A 24,189-nucleotide genomic window follows, 5' to 3' on the forward strand; every position below is an offset into this window, starting at 1 on the left:
TAATTACAGACATCTCTATTACGGCATTCTTCTGAACACTTGCTTCCTCTGTGACACATTGGCACTCGGCATCAAAGAGTCTAGCACATCTAGAATTACGTATCTGTTTTGGTAGGGCAAGCACTTCTCCCGCACGGAGCATGGCCGCTGGGACTGAATTGCATAATTCAAGTTTCCCTAACCACAAATGTCAAAAAGAATGATACGAAAATTGTTTAATTCCAAGAAGGGAAAGCCAGTCAGTGATAATGGCCGAGACTTAATAGTTGTGGTCACAGTTATTTAACGCCTGAAGAAGTCATAAAAAGTTGTTAATAATAAAGTTTTGTGCAGAACTTTGGAAAACAAGACGGAAAGCCGCTGAGAGAGCGTCCGGATAGTTCAAGAAGTTGACATTGGTGAGAAATGTGACCTTCAATGGTGTAGACTTCTGCCCTGCATTGTAGTACATCACCGGAATGTTGTGTCCGGCCAGTGGAAGGGTCAACTACGATGTGACTGGACCCCTGTGGTCATCTGGCCCTTGCGGTGAGCAGTCAGAAATATAACTGAAATGGAGTGATTAAAATGTGGGACTTTACGCACATGTCTAGACCAGAGATGTCAAACTGAAACACACAGAAGGCTAACATTAAAAAATGTCTACAATTGAGGAAGCTTTTTGTTATCAAATACAGTATAACACATTTTTTCATATGGAATCAAACAAAGGAGTTATCCCACGACCAAAGTACATTTTAATCAACAGATGTTAGAATAAAATATTGCAATAATATAAGATTTTATGTAAGGGAAGTAAAAAGCACATGGCCCAATGGTCTAATTTAAATATGTAATAAAAAAAACTTTACCAATACAGACAAAGTATGATGCAAACAAAAGTGCCCCCAAACACAGTAGGGTAACCACACAGTGAATTCCTCCACACACACAGTATGATGATCCTACTCTATCTCCCTCTCTCAATCTCCCCAAAAAGAATGGTGACCCCATCACAGTAAGATTATTCAATTGTAATCCCCATACAGCCCAACATACAGTATAATGGCCATAAAAAGTGCTCCATACAGTATAATGTACCCCATATAGTGATAAATACAATATGATAGCCCCACGTAGCCCTCCACACAGTATATCGGGCCCCATAAAGCCCTCCATACAGTATAATGGCCCCACAGTGCTCCATAGAGTATAATGGCCCCACAGTGATTAATACAGAATAATGGGCCCCACTTAGTGCTCCACACAGTAAATTGGGCCCCACATAGCCCTCCATACAGTATAATAGCCCTACATAGTACTCCATACAGAATAATGGGCCACCACATAGTGCTCCATAAAGTATAATGGCCTCATATAGTGCTCCATATAGTTTAATGAGCCCCTCATAGTGCTCCATACAGTATAACAGTGCCCTGGATAGTGTTCCATACAGTATAAAGGCCTAACATAGTGCTCCATATAGTATAATGACCCCACATAGTAATCCATACAGTATAATGGGCCCCACATAGTGCTCCATAAAGAATAATGGGCCCACATAGTGCTCCATAAAGTATAATGACCCCACATAGTGCTCCATACATAAAATGGCCCCACAGTGTTCCATACAGTAAAATGGCTTCACATAGTGCTCCATACAGTATAAAGGCCTAACATAGTGCTCCATATAGTATAATGGCCCCACATAGTAATCCATACAGTATAATGGCCACAAAAGGTGCTCCACATAGTATAACGGGCCCCACATAGTGCTCCATACAGTATAATGGCCTCATATAGTGCTCCATATAGTATAATGAGCCCCACATAGTGCTCCATACAGTATAACAGGGCCCTGGATAGTGTTCCATACAGTATAATGGCCTAACATAGTGCTCCACATAGTATAAAGGGCCCCACATAGTGTGTGGAGCGCTGTACTGTAAGATTGGTCACACTATAGAGCTCTGTACCGTAAGAGCGGTCACACTATGGAGCTCTGTACCGTAAGAGCGGTCACACTATAGAGCTCTGTACCGTAAGAGCGGTCACACTATAGAGCTCTGTACTGTAAGAGCGGTCACACTATAGAGCTCTGCACTGCAAGAGCGGTCACACTATAGAGCTCTGTACCGTAAGAGCGGTCACACTATAGAGCTCTGCACTGCAAGAGCGGTCACACTATAGAGCTCTGTACCGTAAGAGCGGTCACACTATAAAGCTCTGTACCGTAAGAGCGGTCACACTATAAAGCTCTGTACCGTAAGAGCGGTCACACTATAGAGCTCTGTACCGTAAGAGCGGTCACACTATAGAGCTCTGTACTGTAAGAGCGGTCACACTACAGAGCTCTGTACTGTAAGAGCGGTCACACTACGGAGCTCTGTACTGTAAGAGCGGTCACACTATAGAGCTCTATACTGTAAGAGCGGTCATACTATAGAGCTCTGTACTGTAAGAGCGGTGACACTATAGAGCTCTGTACTGTAAGGGCGGTGACACTATAGAGCTCTGTAGTGTAAGGGCGGTGACACTATAGAGCTCTGTACTGTAAGGGCGGTGACACTATAGAGCTCTGTACTGTAAGGGCGGTCACACTATAGAGCTCTGTACTGTAAGAGCGGTCACACTATAGAGCTCTGCACTGCAAGAGCGGTCACACTATAGAGCTCTGTACCGTAAGAGCGGTCACACTATAAAGCTCTGTACCGTAAGAGCGGTCACACTATAGAGCTCTGTACCGTAAGAGCGGTCACACTATAGAGCTCTGTACCGTAAGAGCGGTCACACTATAGAGCTCTGTACTGTAAGAGCGGTCACACTACAGAGCTCTGTACTGTAAGAGCGGTCACACTACGGAGCTCTGTACTGTAAGAGCGGTCACACTATAGAGCTCTGTACTGTAAGAGCGGTCACACTATGGAGTTCTGTACTGTAAGAGCGGTCACACTATAGAGCTCTGTACTGTAAGAGCGGTGACACTATAGAGCTCTGTACTGTAAGGGCGGTGACACTATAGAGCTCTGTAGTGTAAGGGCGGTCACACTATAGAGCTCTGTACTGTAAGGGCGGTCACACTATAGAGCTCTGTACTGTAAGGGCGGTCACACTATAGAGCTCTGTACTGTAAGGGCGGTCACACTGTGGAATCTATACTGTAAGGGCGGTCACACTATAGAGCTCTGTACTGTAAAGGCGGTCACACTGTGGAATCTATACTGTAAGGGCGGTCACACTATATAGCTCTGTACTGTAAGGGCGGTCACACTGTGGAATCTATACTGTAAGGGCGGTCACACTATAGAGCTCTGTACTGTAAAAGCGGTGACACTATAGAGCTCTGTACTGTAAGAGCGGTCAAACTATAGAGCTCTGTACTGTAAGAGCGGTGACACTATAGAGCTCTGTACTGAAAGAGCGGTCACACTATAGAGCTCTGTACTGTAAGAGCGGTGACACTATAGAGCTCTGTACTGAAAGAGCGGTCACACTATAGAGCTCTGTACTGTAAGAGCGGTCACACTATAGAGCTCTGTACTGTAAGAGCGGTCACACTATAGAGCTCTGTACTGTTAAGGGCGGTCACACTGTGGAATCTATACTGTAAGGGCGGTCACACTATAGAGCTCTGTACTGTAAGGGCGGTCACACTGTGGAATCTATACTGTAAGGGCGGTCACACTATAGAGCTCTGTACTGTAAGAGCGGTGACACTATAGAGCTCTGTACTGTAAGAGCGGTCAAACTATAGAGCTCTGTACTGTAAGAGCGGTGACACTATAGAGCTCTGTACTGAAAGAGCGGTCACACTATAGAGCTCTGTACTGTAAGAGCGGTCACACTATAGAGCTCTGTACTGTTAAGGGCGGTCACACTGTGGAATCTATACTGTAAGGGCGGTCACACTATAGAGCTCTGTACTGTAAGGGCGGTCACACTATAGAGCTCTGTACTGTAAGAGCGGTGACACTATAGAGCTCTGTACTGAAAGAGCGGTCACACTATAGAGCTCTGTACTGTAAGAGCGGTCACACTATAGAGCTCTGTACTGTAAGGGCGGTCACACTGTGGAATCTATACTGTAAGGGTGGTCACACTATAGAGCTCTATACTGTAAGAGCGGTCACACTATAGAGCTCTGTACTGTAAGAGCGGTCACACTGTGGAATCTATACTGTAAGGGCGGTCACACTGTGGAATCTATACTGTAAGGGTGGTCACTCTATAGAGCTCCATACTGTAAGAGCGGTCACACTATAGAGCTCTGTACTGTAAGAGCGGTCACACTGTGGAATCTATACTGTAAGGGTGGTCACTCTATAGAGCTCCATACTCTAAGAGCGGTCACACTGTGGATTCTCTACTGTAAGGGCGGTCACACTGTGGAATCTATACTGTAAGGGCAGTCACACTGTGGAATCTATACTGTAAGGGCGGTCACACTGTGGAATCTATACTGTAAGGGCGGTGATACTGTGGATTCTCTACTGTAAGGGCGGTCACTCTATGGAGCTCCATACTGGAAGTTGTACAGGTCTTAGGACTCAGATCCCCTATCAATGTCTTGCCCCTTAATCAGAAACAGAAGAATTGAAGGAGATCTATCCAGGTATGAGACTTGCTACAGTTGGTGATTTTTCTATATTTTCCTCTGCAGTCTTGATCATCTGTGACATGTCACATACAGCACGTATGTATCACCGTCTGCCCTATAACTGCTGCTATATATCAGTATAAGTACCAGGCCTCCGCACAGGAGCAGGCGGAGGGGGCAAATTATGTCTGTTTATCCTGACCTTAGCCCCTATGTAATATACTTGTCATCCTGCTTTATGTCAGTGCACCTTTCACTATTTCTCTGGTTACGTAAAGTAGGATATTCCTGGAATACCGGGCGGAAAGGGTCGGACCGAGGACGAAGAATCTAAAATAACTTAAAATCTCCTCATTAGCGGACAATTGATTTTTGTTTCAGCAACGATAAGCTGATAACGAGGTGTCCTACTGATGCAACCTCCATGATTATCTGCGATCAGGAGGAACTAAGCAGCAGCAAGCGTGCGATTCCCCTGCAGCACACCTACAGGTGAAGCCAAGTATTACATGAGTCTGAATTATAGATGAAGGTCCAAAACTTAAGACCTCCGCTCTATTAACTCATTCCTGACATTGGACATAAATGTACGTCCTATAAAATAGATGCAAATTTATGGAGTGGGCTCAGCGCTGTTATATAGCCAGAACCTGCAGCTAACAGCAGCGACCGGAGCAAGCTCCAATAGCTACCATTCATCCATTAAAGTGCCAGAAAAGCTTGGTGCAATCGTTTGGGCGCCCACTGCCTTTTTTTTTTTCCCTCCGATATCGTTTTTTAGCTTCATAGATATTAGTAATTTTACAATATGATGCAAAACTGGAGTATACAACACAAGCGATCAAACGACTGCAGGGTCAAGTCCTCTAAGGTAGCTAAAAATAATAAAATACAATAAAAAAAATAATTTTAAAAATGTTTAAAACAAAAAAAAGTTTAAAATCACTGCCATTTTTTCAATAAAATAATTATTCTATTTGGTATAATTGTGTACATAAAAATCCAAATAAAATATTAAAAATATTTAACCAGTATTTTAAATGCTGAAAAAAAAAAAAAATCGGAATGCCAGAATTTGTTTTATTCAGATCTGAATCTTGCTGCCCAAAAATGCAAAAAAAAAAAGGGGGGAAATAAAATATATCTTATTTACCTACAAAATGAAATCAATAAACGCATTCATTTATATAGACAGAAAAATGAAAAAATAACTCAGAAAATGGTGATACAAACTAATTGTAAAAAAACCCAAAGTTCTGAACTTTCTTTTACAACTCTAATATTAAAAAAAAAATTGAAGTTTGGTATTGCAGTAATAAAAATGACACAAAGCATTACGTTACCAAGCAATATTTGCACAATAAATGTTGAAAATATTTTCTCCAAAAAATAGTAGAATTTCCTTTTATTTTCAACATTTCACCGCACTTTCCCCCCCCCCCCCCCATTTTTCAGTACATTAAGGTTAAAATGGACAATGTCTTTTAAAAAAAAACAAATCGTCAGTTAGTGAAAGGGTTAAATGGGTTTACGGAGGTCAGAAAAACATGGCTCCTTGCACCCCTCTCTCCTGGTCATTCCTGCAGTTTGCTACCTAATGATCCTATTACTGTATATTTTTTACTCACAGCGCAATTATAAAATAACTCAAAAAGTAGAAATATACTATCAAAAAAAAAATAAAAATAAGATTCATCAATAGCGGTTTCTGGAAAATATCTACTGTATATAGAAAAGATTTGCTAATAACTAGGAAATTAAGAAAATGCAATATTGTCTTCATTAAATAATAATAAAAAACATAAAATAAAAAAATATTATAAAATAGTAATAATAAGTAGTAAACATAGTATAAAACAATAATAAAATAAATTACAAAATAGTAATATTAAAAATATAATAAAATATAATATACAAAATAATACATTAAATATAACATAAAACCGAAAAAATAATAAACACAAATAAAATACAATATTAATAAAAAATAGATAATTTAATGAAACAAAGTAGTAAAAAAAAAAAAAAAGAGTAAAAATAAAAATTATAACAATTCAGAAGAATGGAAACTGTCAGAAGGAATGAATTATAGTTTCCACCATAAGCCAGCAGCCTGAATACAAAATTACAAAGTGTTTCCGATGCAGAAGTGCTCAGCTCATAGGGCGATTTTTTGCAAAGTTACCCATTTTTTTTTTAAAATAATTCATGCCATAATAACTTAACCCCTGCATGCCCAGAGTGGGAGAGGGGCTGTAAGAGGAGGACCCCTCGTATTCGGCACTGCCACCCTGCGATCTCACTGCACGCAAGGAAGACGTTATTGATGTAAGCAAATCAGCGCAGTGAATCGTGTCGCCATGTAAATGCAGGAGAAGGACGCTCCATCCATTGTACACACGGATTTGTAAGTCAAAGACACATTGACTTTGTATTTGCAATCGCCAGGACTGCTGGAAGTGATTCTTCATCTGGAGAGAGATTTATCAAGACAAGATAAAGAAAAGAAACAAAAGCGTGGTGACATGGATGAGTCAGGAAGGAAAACAGCCCGGCGGCCGTAACAATGCGGAAAATGTACAAACGTCTGAGGAACATAAACAGCGCACAACTAAGAGGAGGTAAAAGGTGAAATCCGAGGGACGGCTCTGCCAGGAGACTGCAGGGAAGGGGCCTGTCTGTGGCCAAACAAATGTCAGCGCAAAGGTGGGAGCGGAGCCAGAGTATTCCAGAAATTCTAAACATTAGGGCTCCACTTATAAATTTACCGTGACATCATTGTTACTATTATCCCTATGGTGTAACATCACTGTGTGCATTATCCCTGTACTGTGACATCACTGTGTGCATTATCCCTGTACTGTGACATCACTGTGTGTATTATCCCTGTACTGTGACATCACTGTGTGTATTATCCCCGTACTGTGACATCACTGTGTGTATTATCCCTGTACTGTGACATCACTGTGTGTATTATCCCCGTACTGTGACATCACTGTGTGTATTATCCCTGTACTGTGACATCACTGTGTGTATTATCCCTGTACTGTGACATCACTGTGTGTATTATCCCTGTACTGTGACATCACTGTGTGTATTATCCCTGTACTGTGACATCACTGTGTGTATTATCCCTGTACTGTGACATCACTGTGTGTATTATCTCTGTACTGTGACATCACTGTGTGTATTATCCCTGTACTGTGACATCACTGTGTGTATTATCCCCGTACTGTGACATCACTGTGTGTATTATCCCTGTACTGTGACATCACTGTGTGTATTATCCCTGTACTGTGACATCACTGTGTGTATTATCCCTGTACTGTGACATCACTGTGTGTATTATCCCTGTACTGTGACATCACTGTGTGTATTATCCCTGTACTGTGACATCACTGTGTGTATTATCCCCGTACTGTGACATCACTGTGTGTATTATCCCCGTACTGTGACATCACTGTGTGTATTATCCCTGTACTGTGACATCACTGTGTGTATTATCCCTGTACTGTGACATCACTGTGTGTATTATCCCTGTACTGTGACATCACTGTGTGTATTATCCCTGTACTGTGACATCACTGTGTGTATTATCTCTGTACTGTGACATCACTGTGTGTATTATCCCTGTACTGTGACATCACTGTGTGTATTATCCCTGTACTGTGACATCACTGTGTGTATTATCCCTGTACTGTGACATCACTGTGTGTATTATCCCTGTACTGTGACATCACTGTGTGTATTATCCCTGTACTGTGACATCACTGTGTGTATTATCCCTGTACTGTGACATCACTGTGTGTATTATCCCCGTACTGTGACATCACTGTGTGTATTATCCCCGTACTGTGACATCACTGTGTGTATTATCCCTGTACTGTGACATCACTGTGTGTATTATCCCTGTACTGTGACATCACTGTGTGTATTATCCCTGTACTGTGACATCACTGTGTGTATTATCCCTGTACTGTGACATCACTGTGTGTATTATCTCTGTACTGTGACATCACTGTGTGTATTATCCCTGTACTGTGACATCACTGTGTGTATTATCCCTGTACTGTGACATCACTGTGTGTATTATCTCTGTACTGTCACATCACTGTGTGTATTATCCCTGTACTGTGACATCACTGTGTGTATTATCCCCGTACTGTGACATCACTGTGTGTATTATCCCTGTACTGTGACATCACTGTGTGTATTATCCCCGTACTGTGACATCACTGTGTGTATTATCCCTGTACTGTGACATCACTGTGTGTATTATCCCTATCGTGTAACATCACTGTGTGTATTATCTCTGTACTGTGACATCACTGTGTGTATTATCCTTGTACTGTGACATCACTGTGTGTATTATCCCTGTACTGTGACATCACTGTGTGTATTATCCCTATCGTGTAACATCACTGTGTGTATTATCTATGTACTGTGACATCACTGTGTTTATCATCCCTGTACTGTGACATCACTGTGTGTATTATCTCTGTACTGTGACATCAATGTGTGTATTATCCCTGTACTGTGACATCACTGTGTGTATTGTCCCTGTACTGTGACATCACTGTGTGTATTATCTCTGTACTGTGACATCACTGTGTGTATTATCCCTGTACTGTGACATCACTGTGTGTATTATCCCTGTACTGTGACATCACTGTGTGTATTATCCCTGTATTGTGACATCACTGTGTGTATTATCCCTGTACTGTGACATCACTGTGTGTATTATCCCTATCGTGTAACATCACTGTGTGTATTATCCCTGTACTGTGACATCACTGTGTGTATTATCCCTGTACTGTGACATCACTGTGTATTATCCCTATCGTGTAACATCACTGTGTGTATTATCTATGTACTGTGACATCACTGTGTTTATCATCTCTGTACTGTGACATCACTGTGTGTATTATCCCTGTACTGTGACATCACTGTGTGTATTATCTCTGTACTGTGACATCACTGTGTGTATTATCCCTGTACTGTGACATCACTGTGTGTATTATCTATGTACTGTGACATCACTGTGTTTATCATCTCTGTACTGTGACATCACTGTGTGTATTATCCCTGTACTGTGACATCACTGTGTGTATTATCTCTGTACTGTGACATCACTGTGTGTATTATCCCTGCACTGTGACGTCACTGTGTGTATTATCCCTGCACTGTGACATCACTGTGTGTATTATCTCTGTACTGTGACATCACTGTGTGTATTATCACTGTACTGTGACATCACTGTGTGTATTATCCCTGTACTGTGACATCACTGTGTGTATTATCCCTGTACTGTGACATCGCTGTGTGTATTATCCCTGTACTGTGACATCACTGTGTGTATTATCTCTGTACTGTGACATCACTGTGTGTATTATCCCTGTACTGTGACATCACTGTGTGTATTATCCCTGTACTCTGACATCACTGTGTGCATTATCCCTGTACTCTGACATCACTGTGTGTATAATCCCTGTACTGTGACCTCACTGTGTATTATCCCTATCATGTAACATCACTGTGTGCATTATCCCTGCACTGTGACATCACTGTGTGCATTATCCCTGCACTGTGACATCACTGTGTGCATTATCCCTGTACTGTGACATCACTATGTGTATTATCCCTGTACTGTGACATCGCTGTGTGTATTATCCCTGTACTGTGACATCACTGTGTGTATTATCTCTGTACTGTGACATCACTGTGTGTATTATCCCTGTACTCTGACATCACTGTGTGCATTATCCCTGTACTCTGACATCACAGTGTGTATAATCCCTGTACTGTGACCTCACTGTGTATTATCCCTATCATGTAACATCACTGTGTGCATTATCCCTGCACTGTGACATCACTGTGTGCATTATCCCTGCACTGTGACATCACTGTGTGTATTATCCCTGTACTGTGACATCACTGTGTGTATTATCCCTGTACTCTGACATCACTGTGTGCATTATCCCTGTACTCTGACATCACTGTGTGTATAATCCCTGTACTGTGACCTCACTGTGTATTATCCCGATCATGTAACATCACTGTGTGCATTATCCCTGCACTGTGACATCACTGTGTGCATTATCCCTGCACTGTGACATCACTGTGTGCATTATCCCTGTACTGTGACATGAATGTGTGTATTATCCCTGTACTGTGACATCACTGTGTGTATTATCCCTGTACTGTGACATCGCTGTGTGTATTATCCCTGTACTGTGACATCGCTGTGTGTATTATCCCTGCACTGTGACATCACTGTGTGTATTATCCCTGCACTGTGACATCGCTGTGTGTATTATCCCTGTACTGTGACATCACTGTGTGTATTATCCCTGTACTGTGACATCACTGTGTGTATTATCCCTGTACTGTGACATCACGGAGTGTATTATCCCTGTACTGTGACATCACTGTGTGTATTATCTCTGTACTGTGACATCACTGTATTATCCCTGTACTGTGACATCACTGTGTGTATTATCCCTGTACTGTGACATCACTGTGTGTATTATCTCTGTACTGTGACATCACTGTGTGTATTATCCCTGTACTGTGACATCACTGTGTGTATTATCCCTGTACTGTGACATCACTGTGTTTATTATCCCTGTACTGTGACATCACTGTGTTTATTATCCCTGTACTGTGACATCACTGTGTGTATTATTCCTGTACTGTGACATCACTGTGTGTATCATTCCTGTACTGTGACATCACTGTGTGTATTATCCCTGTACTGTGACCTCACTGTGTGTATTATCCCTGTACTGTGACCTCACTGTGTGTATTATCCCTGTACTGTGACATCACTGTGTGTATTATCCCTGTATTGTGACATCACTATGTGTATTATCTCTGTACTGTGACATCACTGTGTGTATTATCTCTGTACTGTGACATCACTGTGTGTATTATCTCTGTACTGTGACATCACTGTGTGTATCATTCCTGTACTGTGACATCACTGTGTGTATTATCCCTGTACTGTGACATCACTGTGTGTATTATCTCTGTACTGTGACATCACTGTGTGTATCATTCCTGTACTGTGACATCACTGTGTGTATTATCCCTGTACTGTGACATCACGGTGTGTATTATCTCTGTACTGTGACATCACTGTGTGTATTATCTCTGTACTGTGAAATCACTGTGTGTATCATTCCTGTACTGTGACATCACTGTGTGTATTATCCCTGTACTGTGACATCACTGTGTGTATCATTCCTGTACTGTGACATCACTGTGTGTATTATCCCTGTACTGTGACATCACTGTGTGTATCATTCCTGTACTGTGACATCACTGTGTGTATTATCCCTGTACTGTGACATCACTGTGTGTATTATCTCTGTACTGTGACATCACTGTGTGTATTATCCCTGTACTGTGACATCACTGTGTGTATCATTCCTGTACTGTGACATCACTGTGTGTATTATCCCTGTACTGTGACATCACTGTGTGTATTATCCCTGTACTGTGACATCACTGTGTTTATCATCTCTGTACTGTGACATCATTGTCCATTATCTCTATATTGGACAAATATACAATAATTGGACAAATCTCCATGATGCATTTATTTCTTAATGAAAGGTCCCCAAAGTCCATTGTGAGAGCCTGAACCACCCTATGATCCTTCCTCATCATTTTGGGTACACTCATGTGGGCCAGTAAGAGCGCTAAGTTTGGAGTCTGCCGAGGTGGTTACTGTAATGAGGAGGAAAGCGTCACTTAAGCTCTGACGACGGCCGGAGGAAATCTTTTCGCCTTGTTCGTTCTCATTTCCGGTCACTTGTAATGGTCGATGCAGTCATTTTGCTTCCAGCTATAGAACCACACAAAGGACCCTTGTCATGAGGTCTGAACCCCCATAAAGGGCACGTCCAAAATACACTGAGCACAGATCTCAGAAAGACTCCGCCATAATCGCTCTGGACGTACACTGTACCGACACTGCATACAGAAACAATGCCGGGGGGCCAACAAATATTTATCCTGAACAGAACCTTCCCATCTCCGAAAATGGAAGGTTTTATATTTTCTTTTAGTATACTTAAATGAAATCGATTCCTCAAAGTTGGTAAGATCTCCGCTTGCTGTCACTCAAAAGGAACTTTCAGTGTTGCGTCGGCCCAGGCTATGCGATGGACACGAAACCCAAAAACCCTGAATTTCACCAGGAGAAGCCATGACCAGTTACTTTAACCACTTACTAATGGGGCAAATTTTTCGTTTTTGCACTCTCTAATTTTTCTTTTCCTTCTTCAAAAATTTTTTTTTATTTTTCCATTTACAGCCATAATATGAGGGCAGCTAAGGAGTGAAACTGCAGTGACCGGAGCTTGCTCTGGTTGCTGCTGTTGGCCACGTTTGGAAAGTGTTGTTAAGACATGCTGCCCTCCTGCCAGACCGGGGGTTTTTTCCCTGAATTTTGGCACAGTGGGAAAAAGTTGCAAACCATTTTTTCCGTCATTTTTTCCCAATCTAACACCAGAATTTTGTGGATAATACATTTGTGCCAATGTTTGCTGGCGGAGACGGGGTACAACACATGACATTTACCTGGCCCGGCGACGGGTGGCTCTGGTTTGTGCGACTTTAACGGGTCCAGACGATCCTTTTCTAGCTGTTTCCGTGTGCTCCTCTGTCTGGGCTCTCGGAACATGGGAAGAGCATGAGCTATAAGGAGAGAAACACAAGACTTTAGGCACAACTGGAAACCATCCGTCCGTCCCTGTATACAGAATGTCGGAGGCCGACCAGAAGATCTATTCGCTGACCTTTCACGAAGAACATGGAGGAACAGAAGTGATAAGCGACTTAACATTTACTTACGGTAACAGGGACGACCAGAAGGATCAATCCTACAGAAATAAAAAAAATATTCTGCTGTCTGTGGAAACAATGTTCCCGAGGAAGGATTTCCCCAGCGTGGTGAACCAAACTCTGCTCTCCATCAGTGTGTTGGAGGAGTCGCAGAGCCCCCAAGAAAGATCATTTATGAAATACTTCTACTTAAAATTAGAGAATCGCCTTCACAGTCCTCCAGCGTTCCCCTTCTGTTGACTTTACGTATAACTTATGCCCAAACTCGTACAGCAGAAAAGGCCTCTTATAGGCAGGAATGTTTTGTAGAGTAGAAAAGTAAAGTGACGATGTTTCCAAAGATGTTCCCAAGGACAGGAACCCCCAAAACAGACCAGTATTACGTAGCAGTGTATTGCAGTAGTATTACATCAGCATTATATGGCGACAACTAACAATACAGAACCTCCTGCTGCAATTCACCCTTTCCGCAACCTTACAATGCATCCAGACGTCCATAGAATGAGGTCCGATCTCGGACCTCAATGCACAGACGGGCCGTGGGATTCCCGACTGGACAGAGACAGCTTCATATATGCTTGGTTTGGAAAAGCCGTGGTCAGTCCGTGCATGGAGGTCGATCTCGGACCGATTTGTTTGGACATCGGATTGCACCCTTAGACAAACAAAAATGCATGTCCTCAGAGTCTCTCGGAACTTCCTCCATTCTCACCTTCCTTCTATAGGCCCATTTTATTTATATAACGCCTACATATTGTGCAGCACTTTATAATTAAGTGGGGACCTGTACTGACAAAGACTACAGAGCAACATATAGGTACAGTTGCCAAGGGCTATGGGTGCATGAAGGATGTGGGGAAAGATGACTAGAAGAGCAAGATTATGAGGAAAATTTAGAAAGCTGGAGCAGGAAAGAGTTAGATTAGTGAGGTGATAGGCCTGTCTAAAGAGATGCATTTTCAGGTTACACTTAAAAATTTAGGGGATAGGTATTAACCCCTTTACCCCCAAGGGTGGTTTGCACGTTAATGACCGGGCCAATTTTTACAATTCTGACCACTGTCCCTTTATGAGGTTATAACTCTGGAACGCTTCAACGGATCCCGGTGATTCTGACACCGTTTTCTTGTGACATATTGTACTTCATGATAGTGGTAAAATATCTTTGATATTACCTGCGTTTATTTGTGAAAAAAACAGAAATTTGGCGAAAATTTTGAAAGTTTCGCAATTTTCCAACTTTGAATTTTTATACAATTAAATCACAGAGATATGTCACACAAAATACTTAAGTAACATTTCCCACATATCTACTTTACATCAGCATAATTTTGGAACCAAAATTTTTTTTTTGTTAGGGAGTTATAAGGGTTAAAAGTTGACCAGCAATTTCTCATTTTTACAACACCATTTTTTTTTTTAGGGACCACATCTCATTTGAAGTCATTTTGAGGGGTCTATATAATAGAAAACACCCAAGTGTGACACCATTCTAAAAACTGCACCCCTCAAGGTGCTCAAAACCACATTCAAGAAATTTATTAACCCTTCAGGTGTTTCACAGGAATTTTTGGAATGTTTAAATAAAAATGAACATTTAACTTTTTTACACAAAAAATTTACTTCAGCTCCAATTTGTTCTATTTTACAAAGGGTAACAGGAGAAAATGGACCCCAAAAGTTGTTGTACAATTTGTCCTGAGTACGCCGATACCCCATATGTGGGGGTAAACCACTGTTTGGGCGCATGGCAGAGCTCGGAAGCGAAGGAGCGCCATTTGACTTTTCAATGCAAAATTGACTGAAATTCAGATTGGATGCCATGTTGCGTTTGGAGAGCCCCTGATGTGCCTAAACATAGAAACCCCCCACAAGTGACACCATTTTGGAAAGTAGACCCCCTAAGGAACTTATCTAGATGTGTGGTGAGCACTTTGACCCACCAAGTGCTTCACAGAAGTTTATAATGCAGAGCCGTAAAAATAAAAAATCATATTTTTTCACAAAAATGATTTTTTCGCCCCCAATTTCTTATTTTTCTAAGGGTAAGAGAAGAAATTGGACCCCAAAAGTTGTTGTGCAATTTGTCCTGAGTACGCTGATACTTCATATGTGGGGGTAAACCACTGTTTGGGCGCATGGCAGAGCTCGGAAGGGAAGGAGCGCCATTTGACTTTTCAATGCAAAATTGACTGGAATTGAGATGGGACGCCAAGTTGCGTTTGGAGAGCCCCTGATGTGCCTAAACATTGAAACTCCCCACAAGTGACACCATTTTGGAAAGTAGACCCCCTAAGGAACTCATCTAGATGTGTTGTGAGAGCTTTGAACCCCCAAGTGTTTCACTACAGTTTATAACGCAGAGCCGTGAAAATAAAAATTCTTTTTTTCCCCACAAAAATTATATTTTAGCCCCAGATTTGTATTTTCCCAAGGGTAACAGGAGAAATTGGACCCCAAAAGTTGTTGTCCAATTTGTCCTGATTTCGGTGATACCCCACATGTGGGGGGAACCACCGTTTGGGCGCATGGGAGAGCTCGGAAGGGAAGGAGCGCCATTTGGAATGCAGACTTAGATGGAATGGTCTGCAGGCGTCACGTTGCATTTGCAGAGCCCCTAATGTACCTAAACTGTAGAAACCCCCCACAAGTGACCCCATATTGGAAACTAGACCCCCCAAGGAACTTATCTAGATGTGTTGTGAGAACTTTACACCCCAAGTGTTTCACTACACGCTGATACCCCATATGTTGGGGTAAACCCCTGTTTGTGCGCACGGGAGAGCTCGGGAGGGAAGGAGCACTGTTTTACTTTTTCAACGCAGAATTGGCTGGAATTGAGATTGGACGCAATGTCACATTTGGAGAGCCCCTGATGTGCCTAAACAGTGGAAACCCCCCAATTATAACAGAAACCCTAATCCAAACACACCCCTAACCCTAATCTCAACTGTAACCCTAACAACACCCCTAACCCTGACACACCCCTAACTCTAATCCCAACCCAATTCCCAACTGTAAATGTAATCCAAACCCTAACTTTAGCCCCAACCCTAACTTTAGCTCCAACCCTAACCCTAACTGTAGCCCTAACCCTAGCCCCAACCCTAACCCTAACCCTAATGGGAAAATGGAAATAAATTTTTTAAATTTTTTAATTTTTCGTAACTAAGGGGGTGATGAAGGGGGGGGGGGTTGATTTACTATTTATAGCGGGTTTTCTAGCGGATTTTTATGATTGGCAGCTGTCACACACTAAAAGACGCTTTTTATTGCAAAAAATGTTTTTTGCGTTACCACATTTTGAGTGCTATAATTTTTCCATATTTGAGTCCACAGAGTCATGTGAGGTCTTGTTTTTTGCGGGACGAGTTGACGTTTTTATTGGTAACATTTTCAGGCACGTGACATTTTTTGATCGCTTTTTATTCCGATTTTTGTGAGGCAGAATGACCAAAAACCAGCTATTCATGAATTTCTTTTGGGGAGGGCGCTTATACCGTTCCGCGTTTGGTAAAATGGATAAAGCAGTTTTATTCTTCGGGTCAGTACGATTACAGCGATACCTCATTTCTATCATTTTTTTTATGTTTTGGCGCTTTTATACGATAAAAACTATTTTATAGAAAAAATAATTATTTTTGCATCGCTTTATTCTGAGGACTATAACTTTTTTATTTTTTCGCTGATGATGCTGTATGGCGGCTCGTTTTTTGCGGGACAAGATGACGTTTTCAGCGGTACCATGGTTATTTATTTCCGTCTTTTTGATCGCATGTTATTCCACTTTTTGTTCGGAGGTATGATAATGAACCGTTGTTTTTTGCCTTTTTTTTTTTTTTACGGTGTTCACTGAAGGGGTTAACTAGTGGGACAGTTTTATAGGTCGAGTCGTTACGGACGCGGTGATACTAAATATGTGTACTTTTATTGTTTTGTTTATTTTTATTTAGCTAAAGGAATGTATTTATTGGAACAATATTTTTTTTTTATTATTATTTATTTAGAATTTTTTTTTTTACACATGTAATTTTTTTTATTTTTACTTTGCCCCAGGGGGGTACATCACAGTAAAGTGACAGATCGCCGATCTGACACTTTGCTGTGCACTGTGTCAGATCGGCGATCACACAGCAGGGAGGCTTCCCGGCGCCTGCTCTGAGCAGGCGCTGTGAAGCCACCTCCCTGCAGGACCCGGATGCAGCCCCGCGGCCATTTTGGATCCGGGGACTGCAGGGAGGAGACGCTCGGTCAAAGGTGAGCACATCGCCTTGTACCGATCGTCTCAGAGAAGCCCGCACGGAGCCCCCTCCCTGCGCGATGCTTCCCTATACCGCCGTCACACTGCGATCATGTTTGATCGCAGTGTGCCGGGGGTTAATGTGCCGGGGCGGTCCGTGACCGCTCCTGGCACATAGCGCTGGATGTCAGCTGCGATAGTCAGCTGACACCCGGCCGCGATCGGCCGCGCTCCCCCCGTATTATTCCGTCCTTGGGAAGTAGGGCCCACCCCACATGGACGGAATAGTACGTCCTATGACAGAAAGGGGTTAATCCAATTGTCTGGGGTAGTGCAATCCAGAAAACTGGTGCAGCACAAGAGAAGTCTTTGAGATGGAAGTGGGAGGTTTGGATTATGGAGGATGTTAGTCTTAGATCAGTTGCAGTGTAGAGAGCGTGGGTAATGTGACAGACAGAGAAGAGGGAGGAGATATAGGGTTGTGTAGAACTGTGGAGCGCTAAGTTTGTATTGTACTTTGTAGTGGTTTGTAACCAGTGCAATGACAAACAACAAAGTGGAGGCATCGGTGTAGTGGCTGGACAGAAATACGACCCTTGCTGACTCTTTTAGGATGGACTGGAGAGGGGAGAGTTTATTAAGAGGGATACCGATCAGTAGCGAGTTGCAGTAGTCCAGACGATAAAGAATAAGAGCAACAGGACGGGTTTTTGCAGTTTCAAAAGTGTGAAAAGGTCAGGTTCAGGAAATGTTTATAACATGCGGGTAACATGTGCGAGTAATCAGATCTAGGGAATAAAGGAAAGTTCTGAGCCAAATATGACCCCAAGACAGCGAGCGTGCTGCTGGGATTTAAGGTTGAACCAAGCAAGGTAATTGCAATTTTGGGTTTAGTTAGATTTGTAATTTCCAGCATATAACCTGTCCTCGCCTCATCTCTCTGTCCTAATCTCCGGATATCTCCCCACATAATCCCCAGTATATAACCTGTCCTCTCCATACATCTCTGCCCTAATCTCCGGATATCTCCCCACATAATCCCCAGTATATAACCTGTTCTCTCCATACATCTCTGCCCTAATCTCCTGATACCTCCCACACATAATCTCCAGTATATAACCTGTCCTCTCCATACATCTCTGCCCTAATCTCCTGATACCTCCATACATAATCTCCAGTATATAACCTGTCCTCTCCATACATCTCTGCCCTAATCTCCTGATACCTCCATACATAATCTCCAGTATATAACCTGTCCTCTCCATACATCTCTGCCCTAATCTCCTGATACCTCCATACATAATCTCCAGTATATAACCTGTCCTCTCCATACATCTGAAGCGCCCCCACACCGCCGCAGGGCCGAGGGGCACCCGGAGCCGGGCCTCTGAGAGTCTCTGTCCAGTTCTGGGGTTGTCACGGTGGCTAGACCCGGTCCGTGGCCCTGTCTGTCAGTGGGGGACGTCCAGTACAATAAGTGGTGTTGTAACGGTGCAGTTGTGGGGTGCAGGTCGCGGTAAATAACGAGGACACCAGGTTGCAGTCTCTTTACCTCTTTACTGAAGATCTCGGAGTCCTCAGTCCAGAATACGGCTCACCAGGCTGCGCAAGTCTGGCCGGTTCAATGACACTTCCAGAGTTCTCTTCACAGGAGGAAATCTGTGCCTTCCCCCTAGCGCTATGTGTTGTAGTCCTTCCCTGCTGCGCTTACGGAAAGTACCCCACAACTGTTGTGTCTGTTTCTTAAGTTCCCTCACAACTCGACTAGATGATGTTCTGCTAATCCTCCGTCCCTCCCTGAGGTTCGGGTAGGAACGGCACCCGTTTGACGGGTAGGCCTGGAGTTCTTCCGGGACCCTAGAGACGCCTCTCTCCCACAATTGCCTCCCAAGACTTCATAGGTGATTTGAGTTAGACAGCCCGCCTGAGACTGACTGTCCTGCCGCTGTTTGGAGTATTGCTTGAAGCTGAATGTTATTCTACTCCCTCGGCGTTCCGGCCACCGGTAGTGCGCCTCAGTAGGATGTTGCTTCGGTCTTACAGCACGACTCCTACTGGTATTTCTCCTTTGCGTGATCCCGTTTCTCACTCAGCACAATCTATCTCTCTTCTAATCCTTTCTTGGGCACCGCCGCTACCCGGAGCAGGCACGGTCCCGTTACATTCGTTCTCGTTGCCAAGCCTCTGTCAGGATCCCACCCCTGACAGAGACCCTACTGTATCTTCCCCTACAACACCCTCTGCCACAAGGTGTTGCCTGGTTCCAACCCAGTCAGCTTTCTGATCTAACTTCCTGCCTGACCCCCAGTTTACCCACTATGGTGGGGAGTGGCCTAATGAATAGCACCCTTAGCTCCCCCCGGAGGCCCGGCTGTGAAATGTATTGGTGTCTGTGATACCTGATCAGATGAACTCCTTCAGTGCCATCGGACGCACCATAGCTCCCCGTAGTGGCGGAGCCACAGTACTGCAACGACCAGGACTCTGGGGCGCTGCACTCCCCCCTGGTTAAACACAGTACTCCGGGACTGGGAAGAAAAGAACAATACAAGTTTAGCAAAAAGACATACAATTTTGTTGAGTGCAATAACAATAAGTATACTTGAACAGGCTTCCCTTTATGGGAGGTAAGGACACTTGAACGTTACAAACATGGTTAGATAACATAGCCACATGCTATAAATAACTCTTCTTACCCAACCGGGTATTCTACTAAGTGCAAAAATTGCTGAACAATACTTTAACGTTGCCTTTAAGGACATACACTCTGTATCCACTAAAGACCTTCCTATAATCACATTATAAGGTAATTTAACTTTTTCATTCTCCTTAAATCTGCAGGACCGCCTGTCCTATCGGCACCAGACCTACTGCCACTCCTTTCTGTTACAGGACCGCCCCGTTCAGCCAGGGCCTACCGTCTTTTCAACTTCTATACACAGTATAGATCATAACATTACTTTCAGTTTTAGAAGCACTGAGCCATCTACGTATGGCTCCTAGGAGGACTCACTTCCTAACCCCTACGGGCTCACTTTCTGTCCTCTGTAACACATTATTAACTCTTTCTTTACAATAAACTAACTTTCTATGGAGGACTCAGGGTTTACCTTCTATCCCCACTTTCTATCATCATTATCAATCATTCCCCCTTCTTTCGAGAAACATCATCATTTCTTCACAATTAACTGGTTGGATACATATAACTTTCTCATATACACATTATCATCACTTTCTTTCATCAAACATTATTGCTACCTGTCTTAAAGCAATATCACCGTTTAAGTGCAACAATTGAACATCCCCTTTAAGGAGGGACCAAGTCTCTATGAGGTAGCATTTCTTCTCAAGCTACCAGTCCTTACTCAGCAAAGGTTCCAGTGTGGTATCTTCACAAAGAGTTCTTCTTTAAGTAAAACCAGTAGGGAGCACCTTTAATAAGGTGCTAACTATATACAAAAAGTTCGCATCATGCACTGTTCATGATTACAGCAGTTCTTTTCAACTAAAAACTTGTGCAAAAACTTTAGAAAAACAACCAAAAACAAACAATAGGGATCCCGGGTCAACAAAGGGATCCCTTTAAAAAGAAAAAGTTAACCCTGAACGGGTTTAGCAGCAAAAACAGGAAACAACAAACAGTTAAAACTATGTACATTCTCAAGGCATTCATGCTTACTCTTTTGGCGCAGCAGGTGGTTTCCTCCCGGGCCTCACCAGGCCAACGGGCCACGCTGCCTCACCAGGGAGTGGCTCTGGTCCCAGCAACGACAAGATCCCTCGCCGTGATGCTCTTCTCACCGAGGATCCTGCACGCCCCCAAGGCACATGGTGGGTCCGGGTTCTCTGCTGTTCTGCCGGGTCAGGTTCTTTGGCCTTTTCGGCGGGAGGTTCATCGTCGGAGGTTTCAGCGGTGGCCTGGAGCGCAACACATCGCTGGACGCCCCGGGCCATCCAGCCAGCTTCGCCTGTTGCTCTCCTCCACCAGGTGTAAGTCACGGCATCACCGGGCTCCAGGTCGCGAGCAAACCTTCCTCCGCAGTGCTCGACCTCGTTCCGGTCCACATGGACTTGTAGCGGCTCCCCGATCTCCTGGATAACTCCTCTTCCATATCGGGGGTTGAAGGAGACCACCACACCCCAGTGGGACGATGAGACCTCCGCAACAGTGGTCAAATCAATCTGGGCTGCCGGTTGCGGTCGGTTCCGCCATGCAGCCATCAAGCGCCGCAGGTGCTCAGCCTCCGGCAGGATCTTCATGCCCGGGGCCTGCAGCGTACCTTCAGCCGCGGCCGGGTGGGAAGGAACAGGGGACACCGGAGATAGGTGGACTTCTGTGGGCCGACCTAGCCGAGCAAGCACGCGAGCATCGGCCTCCATGCGTCGCGCTATCTGGCGATCCTCGGCTGCAGCTACACACTCCTCTGATGGTGGCAAGGGGGGTCGGCCCATCGGTAGCTCAGTGAGGGTCAGTCCCCGCAACGCTGGTGCATCTGGGGCTGTGTCAGGCGGTGCAGCCTCAGGCTGGATCGGGTCAGTCTCCCGCGGGATTCTCGGTGTCGCCATCTTTGCTCCGTCTTCGGTGTCTTCTTCCCGCGGTCTCTTTCGTGGGCGGCCCCGTCTCCATGGTCTCCACCCTCCAAACAGGATGAGGAGGCGGACCTCGGCTGTTGACGGACACGTCCTCAGGATCAAGAAATGTTTAGACTGGGCGGCCATTGTTCTTCGCGCTCTCTAGCTTGTCTACGCCTACTCCACGCCCCTCTTCCTCTCCTGCGCCTCTCCTCAGCGCTGCAATGGCGGCGGTTTTGGCGGTTAATGGCACAGCACAGTCTTTCAATAAAGTACAGTCCAAGCACAATAAGTCACAGTTCCAAGGCACACATGACCTGATTCTTCAGGCTTAAGTAGATCCTGTTCGTGACGCCAAGTTGAAGCGCCCCCACACCGCCGCAGGGCCGAGGGGCACCCGGAGCCGGGCCTCTGAGAGTCTCTGTCCAGTTCTGGGGTTGTCACGGTGGCTAGACCCGGTCCGTGGCCCTGTCTGTCAGTGGGGGACGTCCAGTACAATAAGTGGTATTGTAACGGTGCAGTTGTGGGGTGCAGGTCGCGGTAAATAACGAGGACACCAGGTTGCAGTCTCTTTACCTCTTTACTGAAGATCTCGGAGTCCTCAGTCCAGAATACGGCTCACCAGGCTGCGCAAGTCCGGCCGGTTCAATGACACTTCCAGAGTTCTCTTCACAGGAGGAAATCTGTGCCTTCCCCCTAGCGCTATGTGTTGTAGTCCTTCCTTGCTGCGCTTACGGAAAGTACCCCACAACTGTTGTGTCTGTTTCTTAAGTTCCCTCACAACTCGACTAGATGATGTTCTGCTAATCCTCCGTCCCTCCCTGAGGTTCGGGTAGGAACGGCACCCGTTTGACGGGTAGGCCTGGAGTTCTTCCGGGACTCTAGAGACGCCCCTCTCCCACAATTGCCTCCCAAGACTTCATAGGTGATTTGAGTTAGACAGCCCGCCTGAGACTGACTGTCCTGCCGCTGTTTGGAGTATTGCTTGAAGCTGAATGTTATTCTACTCCCTCGGCGTTCCGGCCACCGGTAGTGCGCCTCAGTAGGATGTTGCTTCGATCTTACAGCACGACTCCTACTGGTATTTCTCCTTTGCATGATCCTGTTTCTCACTCAGCACAATCTATCTCTCTTCTAATCCTTTCTTGGGCACCGCCGCTACCCGGAGCAGGCACGGTCCCGTTACGTTCGTTCTCGTTGCCAAGCCTCTGTCAGGATCCCACCCCTGACAGAGACCCTACTGTATCTTCCCCTACAACACCCTCTGCCACAAGGTGTTGCCTGGTTCCAACCCAGTCAGCTTTCTGATCTAACTTCCTGCCTGACCCCCAGTTTACCCACTATGGTGGGGAGTGGCCTAATGAATAGCACCCTTAGCTCCCCCCGGAGGCCCGGCTGTGAAATGTATTGGTGTCTGTGATACCTGATCAGATGAACTCCTTCAGTGCCATCGGACGCACCATAGCTCCCCGTAGTGGCGGAGCCACAGTACTGCAACGACCAGGACTCTGGGGCGCTGCACATCTCTGCCCTAATCTCCTGATACCTCCATACATAATCTCCAGTATATAACCTGTCCTCTCCATACATCTCTGCCCTAATCTCCTTATACCTCCCCACACATAATCTCCAGTATATAACCTGTCCTCTCCATACATCTCTGCCCTAATCTCCTGATACCTCCATACATAATCTCCAATATATAACCTGTCCTCTCCATATATCTCTGCCCTAATCTCCCGATACCTCCATACATAATCTCCAGTATATAACCTGTCCTCTCCATATATCTCTGCCCTAATCTCCAGATACCTCCATACACACAATCTCCAGTATATAATATAACCTGTCCTCTCCATACATCTCTGTCCTAATCTCCTGATACCTCACCACACAATCTCCAGTATATAACCTGTCCTCTCCATACATCTCTGTCCTAATCTCCTGATAC

The 24,189-nt window shown here is 44.3% G+C and overlaps 1 protein-coding gene across 3 annotated transcripts in view; it reads right to left on the reverse strand.

Annotated features, from left to right (window-relative positions):
- Positions 1 to 24,189, reverse strand: part of WDR70 (WD repeat domain 70) — a 309,631-nt gene that overhangs the window by 16,119 nt on the left and 269,323 nt on the right. For all 3 annotated transcript variants that reach the window (XM_077281558.1, XM_077281566.1, XM_077281572.1), the window contains exon 16: positions 13,163 to 13,279. In XM_077281558.1, coding sequence (XP_077137673.1) covers positions 13,163 to 13,279 — 117 coding nt within the window. The remainder of the gene's footprint in view (positions 1 to 13,162; positions 13,280 to 24,189) is intronic.

Source organism: Ranitomeya variabilis, chromosome 1, assembly GCF_051348905.1.
Source record: "Ranitomeya variabilis isolate aRanVar5 chromosome 1, aRanVar5.hap1, whole genome shotgun sequence".
Lineage (NCBI taxonomy): Eukaryota > Metazoa > Chordata > Amphibia > Anura > Dendrobatidae > Ranitomeya > Ranitomeya variabilis.